Genomic DNA, 10,678 nt, shown 5'->3' with positions numbered 1-10,678 from the left:
GCCTTTATTTTTCATTTGAAACAGCAACTAACCCTCAATAATATTTCCAGACGTAAAAACAGAATATTCTGATGCCATAGCTTTTTTCTGCATCCCTAGAACTGCTCTACTTTAGCACACTTGGGGATGAGGGGAAGAGAACGAGGTCCTACAAAACAGTTTGCTCCACTACTGATCCCATAATGTAGCAGGTCGTATGGGTGCTTCTAAGCTGCTCAGCTCTCTAGTAACTTGCCTACTCGACGCAGAGTGTCGCAAAAGGCATTAGATCAAATTTGGGGCATTCTGGTCTACCTAGGGCTCTCATCCAGACTTCCTTTTGTGTCGTGTTTGTTTGTTTCTTGTCCCTGCGTTTTCCCCATTGATAAATAATTGCCACACACATCTCAAACCAATCAACTGTAATATGTACCGTACTTAGCCCCACATTAACAGTCTAGGTCATGGGTAGGCAAACTAAGGCCCGGGGGCCAGATCCGGCCCAATCGACTTCTAAATCCAGCCCACGGACGGTCCAGGAATCAGCATGTTTTTACATGAGTAGAATGTGCCCTTTTATATAAAATGCATCTCCGGGTTATTTGTGGGGCCTGCCTGGTTTTTTTACATGAGTAGAATGTGTGCTTTTATTTAAAATGCATCTCTGGGTGATTTGTGGGGCGTAATAATTTGTTCATGTCCTCCCCCCAAAAAAATATAGTCTGGCCCCCCACAAGGTCTGAGGGACTGTGGACCAGCCCACTGCTGAAAAAGTTTGCTGACCCCTGGTCTAGGTGAAGGGAGATTTCAGGATTTTTCTAACAAAGCCATTCGTTCTCCTCAGTCAATAGAGGGGTTTTCAGATCTCCCCAGCAGCTTCCTTTTGCCCCTCAGCTACAATTTCTCACAGAGTCATGGTGGAAGGGGGAGATTGAAGGGTTCTGTGGCTACCTACAAAACTCAATACAAAAGTTACTCAATAGCCTTTGGAAATGAGCCATTCTATATGTTCCCTTCTGGGATCATAAGGATAAGAAGCCACCAAGGAGTCTCGAATTGTCATGTAAATTTCTAACTGATGGGCAAATTTGAGACAGATAGCTCAATCATTGTAAGCACTGTATCATTGTAACAACTGTTATTTATTTCACTGGGAATGACTTCCTAGCAGGGATTGCCGTCTGAATTTGTTAATCTTTCTGTTTTCCCCACCTTTTAAAGTGAAACAAGTTTTCAGTCCTCATGGCTGTGAAGAAAAATGTGAAAACTGCATGGGAATGTTTCTACTAAAGGAAATTGACCAGCAAAAAAGCAAAGCAGATCTCCTTTTGCAGATCTTTAGTACCGCTCCTGGCAGGGGGTTCGAGGAAAAGGTACTAGGCCAGCTCCTGAAAAATATTTTATTGTAGAATTTCCAGACCTCTGCTCTTCCCACAAACTGTGGGAAATGATTTGAGAGGGTAAGCTTCCCAGAGTCACAAGATTTTCACATGGCTTGGCTGATTTTTGTTTGTTTGTCAAATGGAAAAAGCAAAGGAAACAGAACTTTGTAAATTTTAAAGTGTCAGGCTTTGAGTCTCTCTGCAAGCAAAAGCAGCTGACGGATTGTCTCCTTGTCTCACTGGCAAAATCCTGAATGAAAAAGCAGGAGGAGGTGGAAGGCAGAAAACCCTAATATAGCTGATGGGTTGGCAGGTGTGGAGTTCTTCTTGGGGAATAGAATGGGCTTCACTTGTGCCAAGGCTGAGCCCTGGAATCTACTTTCAGCACCAGTACCCAAAATGAGGAATGCCAGTTATAAGAAAAACGCCTCTGAGCATGCACAAAGTACCTTTCCTTTCATCACCAAGTAACCACATACTGACCTTACACATTTAGGATTAAGAAACAGGATTTGTGAGGCAGACAAGGTGGATTTTCCTTTTTGAAAAGTCCTAGCATAAGGAACTGAAGCATGTGAGGAAATTTAACCAAGCTGTCTGTTTCTGTCCAATAAAGCCAGGGAGGGCACCTTGAATGCCCTTGGCTGTAACCACATACTATGCCAAGGCAATAGCAGCAGCTCAGTAATCTGGGCTAGAAGCAGGGGCGGATCTGCTATGAAACTAATGAAGTTTACACTTCAGGGTCCCTAATCCCGGAGGGAGCCCAGAAGCGACTGAGGGTCTCGAGCAGTCAGCAAAAGTCAGCAAAAGTTGGCAACAGGACCACCAGTACCTCCAGCTATGAACAGAAACCTGAGTTTTGAGGTTTCAAGACTCCAGGCTGAGATATATAACCCTTTCACCCTGCTTGTTTCGTATTTACTTCCCTCCCTAAAAATCCCTTCCTTTTAATTTCATTATACTTCAGCTAGCGGGGAAATCCAGTTCTTGTTATTATTTGCTCAAGGGCTTCACCGATCTCGGGCTAGGGTGGGGTAGGAAAGTAATTGCAATAATCCTTAATACAAAACACAAGCCGTTTCATTTTTAAAATGGGGTTTTCGGATGGGGGAGGGTGGAGACAGCAAGAAAACAACCTGCTTCCTCGGCCACCAAACACTTGGTTCCATACATTCAGATCTGCCTCCTCCACCAGAGGAGAGACAGCTGGGAAAGTTCAGTAAGTAGGGAATGAGACGCTTAATCTTAGGGTTGTGAGTTTGAGCCCCATGTAGGGCAAAAGATTCCTGCATCGCAGGGGATTGGACTAGGTTGTGTTCCCTTCCAACTCTGATTAACACCCTAAAAATACCATGGGGAGAAATTGAGAGGGGATTTTCCTGACAAGCGATGACAGTTCTGTATTAAAAAAAATAAATGTTACGATTTCAGTTAAAATCACAGGCAACAGCAGCCGGAATGCACAACACGAGAGAAGTGCAAATCCAATCAAATCGAAATGTATAAGGCCCGGGTTGCAAAGGAGGCAGGTGTACAACACACCCTCTTCTCTGCCCCACACAATTGGGCCATCTCTTTGGAATCCTGGCTCGGCCTGCTTCTCTGGCTTCTGGGAACTGCTCCCGCCTCCCCCTGCCTGAGCATTCCCCCGAGGCGAAGAGAGTGGCGGGCGAGAGAGAGAGAAGTGGGTGTGGGAAAGCAGCAGGTGTCTTCGGCATTTGGCAATCGCTCAATGGACAGCATGTTGCACGAAACGCACACGGCAGATCCAGCCACGAGCCAGCTGCTTTGTGGGATCTCCTTCGCGCCCAGAAGGGAAATGATGGCCTACTAATTTGGGGCTGGCTAAGTTGCCTTCTCCTGCTCAGGTACGCCGACGCCACCCGCGTTCACATTTAATCCTCAGCTTTTCTGGAAGGTTTGGGCTACCGAGCTTATCCACATCGCTAAGTTTGTCGAGATTTACTTGCACACACACACGTACCTCGTCTTGGACAATTTGGGTCAGGGCTGTTTTCTGGGGCCCGAGGCTATTTTGACACCGCACTTTTGGCCTTGTGCTGTTCTCCTACAGCGAAAGCAGTTCCTCAGCAAAGGTCACAAGTAATAGGAAAAGGAGAGAAAGGGAGTCTGCACACGGGGACTGGCTACTGTTGTTAGCCAGCGGTGACTCTGGATGCTGCTGTTTCCATGTGGATTGCGAGTGTCCAGTGCACTAGTTCAGTTTCGAAGGCATGCTGAAAACCCATGGGCAGGAGAGTGACTGCATGAGCATCGCCAAAAAAACAAAAAAGAGGACAAGAAAGGGTGCAGATTTGCATTAAAATGATTCATGCTCCTTTATGTGTATACACACAAATTTAGAAATGACAACTATAATTTACCATATTTTTCGCTCCATAAGACGCACCTAGTTTTTAGAGGGGGAACGCAAGGGGGAAAAATTCTTTAAAGGGAGCGTTGAGCAGAGCCTGTATGCATCCCAGGCTCTGCTCAGTGCTCCCTTTCACGAGCTGCGTGGAGCGTGTGTGCGGCGCTTGCAGGCTTTTCCCCAAGGAAGGAGAAGGGCAGCCCATCACTGAGGGGTTGCCCTTCTCCCTCCTCGGGGAAAAGCCCCCAAGAGCTGCACACACGCTCCACGCGGCTCTTTAAAGGGAATGCGGCTCTTGCTGGCTTTTGTGAGAGGTGGGGGAAGGGACAGAGCGCGGCTAAGCCAGAAGCTAGAACAACAAGAGGGAGCGCTGTTCTGGTTTCTGGGATAGCTGCGCAGCCTGCATTTGCTCCATAAGACGCACACACATTTTACTTTTTTGGAGGGAAAAGGTGCGTCTTATAGAGCGAAAAATACGGTGAATAGAAATACAATACTTCTCACCATAGTGGAGGATCCTGTGATTACATGCCTTGTGTGTGTGCCTGGATGGGACCACAAGTATAATCTAGTCCCACACCCTGCAGTGCGGGACTATTTTGCCCAACATGGGGCTCGAACCCACAACCCTGAGATTAAGAGTCTCATGCTCTACTGACTGAGCTATTCCTCTTTTCTTAGGGTTCTTTATCTTTAAACTGTACTTGGGATGGACAGCCCTTCAAAAAGAGGACTTTCCCCTATAAAACAGGACATTCGGCCACCCTCACGGGCAGGAAAGCACCAAGAACTGGACTTAATAATATCTGGGTAAATTGTCCTGGAAATCATGCTGCGAACTCAAGTCATGGCTCAGCTCACCAGGGCTTCGCTTTCTTCAAATGCCTCAGAATGTAAAAGGTGATAGGAAAGATAACAACACTCATGGTGTTTTTCCCCCTCTCACCATGACTAAGCATAACCTGCCTAAAAACATTTTTATCACCACTGAGTTACCACAGTCTGGTTACCAGCATTTAGAACAGGGAGCAGCAGGGACTGTAAAGTCCTCAAACTTGTTTTCAGCCAACTCACTGATTCTCAAATCATGCATTCTTCTATGCTAGCTGAGGGATGCCTCTGAACACGAACCTTTCCCTCACTAGACAACCTCCGCAAATATACATGATCCGAGGGAAGGATTTCCAGGTGAAAGCATGATAGGTTCCAGATAGATTTTAACCCCTAGTTGTTCACCCTGTTTTTAGAATGAAAATAAAGCTTTGAATAAGTACAGAAACACTGTACTTAACTACAGCCCAGCCCCTGCACCCAGCACCCTGAATTTGGGGTTCTGTTGCCACCTCTGAGTTTCCCAAACTTGAGACGCCAGCAGTTTTTTTTACTACAATTCCCATCATCCCTGACAACTGGTCCTGCTACCTAGGGATGATGGGAGTTGCAGTCCAAAAGCAGCTGAAGACCCAAGTTTGGGAAACCCAGGCCTAACTAATGAGAAGAATAAGGGTTTTCAGAAGAAGAACCCAATGCCAATTTTTTTTAAAAAAAAATCAGGATCCATAGCCTAGTCCATACCATGCCCAGATTTAGTTTAAAACTGAAGCCAATCCAAGCTTGTAAAAAGACATAATCACTGGAAGGGCCTTTGTTGCTCTGCTAGGGGGCAGGGAGAGCACATTAAGAGAGCAGAGCCATTAGTTATTCCCTTCCCCTTAGTGTTTGTGTGTGTGTGTAAAAAGGATTCTTCCTTCGGGCAGAGTTATGTTTTTAACAAGCGTTTCCCAAGCAATTGTTGTTATATATTCTTTTCCTCTCTCCTTTTCTGGCCTGGACATGTCTGGACACCTTCTTGCTGTGAGGCTGCACAAGATCCCACACAATTTCTCTCTCTCCAAACATCCTCCCTCATGCCATTCTAGAGCAACGTTCATGCTGCGTGTTGGGGAAAAGGGCAGGTGGAGCCAAGGATATTGCCACAAGACAAAAAGAGCAAGGGAGAAACCCCTACTGGGCAGGAGGCAACATGGTTGAACTTTCCAGGTGGGGTCATTAATGAGGAAGAAAAATGCTAAGATTGTGGGGTGTGGGAAGAGGCTTTGAAGAGCTGGAACAAATTGGGGATTAAGTGGGAAAGAGTCTCCAGTCCATTCTCCTAAATCTGATTGGCCTGCAAAACTTCAAGTCTGAATTCTGCTATTTGGAATATAGTTAGCAGAATACTGTATTACTGTATTATTATATTGGGATGCTGTTGGACTTGTGGGGGGAGGGGGATACAAAGGGTTGTAGCCAGATAAGTTGTACTCAAAGTAGACACATTGACATTAAACCGATTGACTTCAATGGGTCTACTCTATGACTAAGATACAACCAAAAGACTGGATTTTGGCAATGCGATAGTTTACATGACTGTCTCCAAATATATATCAAGAAAACTCTATACGGAGCTTTGTGTGTGTGTTTTTTTAAAGACCACCCTTTCGAAATTGGGTTTCAAAAATCCCATCCATCAAATTTAACGTTTTTGCAAAACTGTGTTTCATTGAAATTTGTGTGGTGACTGAGAGATTAGTGTAGCAGGTGCCTCAGTGGGCTAAGGATGTAGACAAAGAACGCAATACATTTTGTGCTGCAGAAAAAAGAATCTCAGGACACCTCCCATTTGGTACAAATAGAAATACAGTTAATTGTGTATTTTGAATCTGAACCCTTTCCTTCAAATTTAACAAACAAAGCGGAAATGCATACAATTGCTTCACTGTGCAACATTTTAGGTCTGGTGTGTGTGGTATTTTTTTTAACAGGGATTACAAATGCAATAATATTAGGAACTCTTGAAATACAGCTAAAAATGTTGTGTCTGAAACATCAACAGAGAGAGCTCACCTATAGTCAGATCCATTTGCTTCAGTACAGGGATAATTTTAAGACATGGGTTTTTATCACAGGTAAGTTCTGTGCATCAGTGATTGAGGCATAATTTCTTACCCAAAATTTCTGTTTTCAAACCACTTGAGAATTTTGGGCTGAGTGAAGGGAAAGATCCATGCCACCAATCCACCCAATGCAATCCGTGTGCGTACAGCAAGTACACAATATCAGTGTAGTAATATGCTCATTGGCCTGGTTTTCACATCACAGTAAGACAAACTATGGCTTAGCATGAATGAGCTTTTCTCCCCTCCAAACAAATCACAAGCTGTAACCAATGTTTACTGTGTGTGGTTTGTTTAGAGAGACAAACCATGTATTTGTGTTTGCATGTAACAACTAGCCAAACCATGGCTTAACTCCCAGTAGCACAGCAGAAGCAGGGGAGGAACACAACACTTGTGATTTTCTAACTGTGTACCAGCACAACTGCTCATCTGTTCTTAGCCCTTGTTTAGCTTAGCATTACATGTAAACAAGGCCATTATGTGAGTTCTCCCTACACCTTCCCTCTCACCTAAGGACGATTCCTCTGCACAAACAACAATGTGGGTATAGTTTAGCTTTTCAGTACTCCCATAGTGCTTTTTGTATGCGCCACTGAGATGCTTTTAAGCTCTGCTTTACAACAATGAGGGCTAGAAACTTCCTTATTGTTGAACAGGACAGCAATGTAACTCCATAGAATTAACTGTGTGACTGCCTAGCATTAATAAGTCCTTGCTCTCCCACTGTAAGCTACAAGCAGAATTGCAATAGATTTTCCATGGTCCTGCATACTTTTTCTGTATGCTCATCAGGGAAGCCACTTTTCTAAAATGGCAATGACCAGAAAGGTTTCCCCCCTCTTTTTAAAAATTTGCATTAGTGTTATAGCACTGCAGTACACTAATTTAAGCAGTATTTCACTAATATTTTAATATTTTAATAAAACTGGATCAGAAATGTAGCTTGGAAGCATTTAATTAGGAGGGAGGATGTGCACTTCTAAAATGGCAGTGACTTGAAACAGCTTTCTTCTTAGTATTTTTTATTAGCATGAGAGTCTTATAGTGCTATGGCACTTTAATTTAAGCAGCATTTGGCTCATGTTTTAAAAGTTAAATAAAATATATATATAGCCAGAAAAGTGTATTTTCACTAATTAACAGCTCAATTAAAAAGGGTTATAAAACCCAGACTCGTTCACCTGCTGGATACATCACTGTCCATGTTGACACAACACTTCTAAAAAAGATGGAAGGGTAATGCTAAGGGCATCTACAGTCTTCTGTCCTAAGAAAATGATAGATTTTCTATGGTAAGAAAAGACAGAAGAAACACAGGGAAGATTATAAATGGATAACAATGCTGTATTGGACACACATACACACATACACACACCCCAAATGTGAATGAACAGGGCATTATTCCACACTAAACACCTAGTACGGAAGCAGCTGATATGTCTGCGTTCAATTTGGATTTTGCAACTCCTTAAGAGTTGAAAATCATCGATGATTTTTAAATATTTGTCACACTCCTGTGATGTTACAAACACGTTACGAAGATTCACATTACAGGAGCAGTCTCCTGCTCCTATCGTTTTAAGATCAGGAATGTCTATTGGGAGAGAGCCTGGAAGCTAGTTAAGGGTATAAACACAGTTTTGGAGATTGTATCCTTTCACAGGTGACTTAAAGAAAGTGCTGAATATGTGTATAAACTCACATTTCAGCCTGGTCCTTAAGAAAATTTTAAAATAAATCTGTAGTGCATGATTTATTAGGTTACAAGGGCTATAAAGTACCACAAGGGGAACTAAAATGTACTTTCAGAGCCACTTGTGAAAACATCCATAGTTAAGGATAAGGTTGAGGGCCTTAGAGGCTTCAGGGACAGAGCAAGGTAGCAATCTAAGACATAAGCCAACAATTCTGCCCATTATCCTTCCAAAAAAATAAAATAAAAAAAAATCCAATGGAGGTGTGGTAGCTATTTTGCCTACAAAACTAGGGTAGCCTTGTTACCTACTAAATCAGAGACCTGGGGTGGGCGGGAGTTGAATAGCAGATCCAACCCCCTAAATCTCTACAAGCTTAAACTGAAGAATGTCGTTCCACCATAACTGTTAACACACTTGTGTGTTCTCTGTGTATAATAGCGACAAGAAACCCATCATTCAAGATGGAGACAGGTAAGGCCCATATCCCTCCATTTGTATCTGCCTAGAAGATTCCACTTAGCCCAACCCACCTCAAAGACCATCCTTCAAAAATATCCCTCCCATACTCCCCAAACACACACTCAACACACCCAGCCGAAAGCTGCTCAAGGGTGTGGCCCTTCCCAGTGTGTCCCAACAACATCGTCCTTTCCTCCTAGGGAATAAATAACTTCTCCTTCCAAGGACAGGATAAGGTTCAGGCTTAGAGGGTGTCGTGTCATCCCAGAGCCTTGAGCAAGGAGGACAAGTCAGTAGGCCAGGAGGCACCATGATGGAGAGATGGCGAGGAAGAAAGGCTCAGTTGGGTTGGGAAGCCGCACTCGAAGAGCTTCCGTCAGGTTCCCGTTTGACTTTTGCAGGAGGCTCTGTCCCAGCTTTGGCCTCTCCTTCTCCTTCCTCCTTAGCACCTTCATGTGTCTTCATGTGCTTGCTCAAGTGGTCACTTCTCATGAAGACCCGGTTGCAAACAGGGCAGGTGAACTTTTTGGTTCCCGTGTGGGTCTGAAGGTGCCTCTGCAGCTCATCAGAGCGGGTGAAGCGCTTCCCACAAAACAGCCAATTGCAGACAAAGGGGCGGTCGCCGCTGTGCCACCTCAGGTGGGCCTTCAGGTGGGATGTCTTGGCATAGGCCTTGCCACAGCCAGGGATGTGGCAGTTGTGGAGGTGCTTCTTCTTGGAGTTGTCAGGGCACTGGCCCACCCTTTCGGCCTCCTGGCAATTAGGGCACCGGCAGGCGGTTTGGCCAGAACTCCGGGTCACGGAGCGCCTTGAGCTCTTTGGCCTACCGCTACCATCCCCAGCCTGCTCCATTGGGTGGGGCTCCTGAGTAGAATCCAGGGACTTGATCACTTCCTGGCCCATGAGGTGTGGCCCTGAAGGCAACAGGTGGTGAGGCGGGCCACAGAGCTGATGTTCTGCAGTGCCATAGCCACCCAGCCCTGGCTGAAGTCCGCCTGTGTGGCCCGGCGGCTGGAGACCACTCTGAAGCTCCATCCAGCTGGATCCGGCATGGAGATCCCACCATGGATTGATGCCACCATCGTCAGCGCCACTACTAGGATGGGTTGGCCTGAACCAAGGTTCATAGTGGTGAGCCATATCTGGTGCTGCCTGTAGGAGCTTAGAGTACGGGCCAGGGGCCAGCTGGCTTTCGCCGTCCAGGTCTAACCTTGAAGCCCCATGCAGCTCGTAACCAGCATTGCCCGAATACTCCGTGTCGGGCCCAGCCAAAGGCAGGTGCTGGAGCTCCGTGGGTTGCAGAGGGGACGGGAAATCTCCCCCGCTATCCGGGCTGGTGTGGGGCTGGAAGGTCTGCAGAGGCTGCAGCTCTACGTGGGTTGGAGAGGAACGGGGTGTCTCTGAACACTGGTTGCCAAGAGAACCACAGACGGCTGTGAGCATTGCAGAACTCCTCGGTGGGTAAGTTCTCAGACACACCTGGACAGGAAAGAAGGAGGAAGAGAAAGAAATGGTTGTGAGACAACAGCAAACAACAGCACAGAAAGCGTAATCCTCCCTCTAAGGGACAGGCAATTTTGGTTTCTTGGTTTCTCATTTTCCCCATCTTCAGTTCTCCGCATTTCCATACCAGTTTGCTGGTTTTCCAAGTTCTTATGAGAATTCGCCAGCATTTTAGTGTGGATTTATCCCAATATACTCATTTTTCTATGCAGTTCTGCCTAACGTACTGTCATGGACTGGCTGGATGCAGAAGAATGGTGGGAAGCACAAGCGGGAGAACCACCAAGGGAAGGAAGAAGGCTCAAAGCTCAGGGATGACAACGAGCAGTAAGAGGGAGAAGACTG

At 45.5% G+C, this 10,678-nt stretch overlaps 1 protein-coding gene and 1 long non-coding RNA gene across 2 annotated transcripts in view; one reads left to right on the top strand and one right to left on the bottom strand.

Annotated features, from left to right (window-relative positions):
* Positions 1–338: 338 nt before the first annotated feature.
* Positions 339–1,902, top strand: LOC307201160. Its single transcript, XR_013832599.1, has 2 exons — positions 339–447; positions 780–1,902. It is a non-coding gene; the product is annotated as an uncharacterized lncRNA (long non-coding RNA).
* A 4,769-nt stretch (positions 1,903–6,671) lies between these two features.
* Positions 6,672–10,678, bottom strand: part of SP6 (Sp6 transcription factor) — a 30,658-nt gene continuing 26,651 nt past the window's right edge. Inside the window, exon 2 of the mRNA XM_079949914.1 lies at positions 6,672–10,309. Within this exon, the coding sequence (XP_079806040.1) occupies positions 9,170–10,273 (1,104 nt within the window). The 5' untranslated portion in view covers positions 10,274–10,309 and the 3' untranslated portion in view covers positions 6,672–9,169. The remainder of the gene's footprint in view (positions 10,310–10,678) is intronic.

The sequence above is a fragment of the Podarcis cretensis genome (assembly GCF_951804945.1).
Source record: "Podarcis cretensis genome assembly, chromosome: 13".
Taxonomy (NCBI): domain Eukaryota; kingdom Metazoa; phylum Chordata; class Lepidosauria; order Squamata; family Lacertidae; genus Podarcis; species Podarcis cretensis.
The sequence above is the reverse complement of the archived record's forward strand: the minus strand, read 5'-3'. Positions and strand labels throughout refer to the sequence as shown.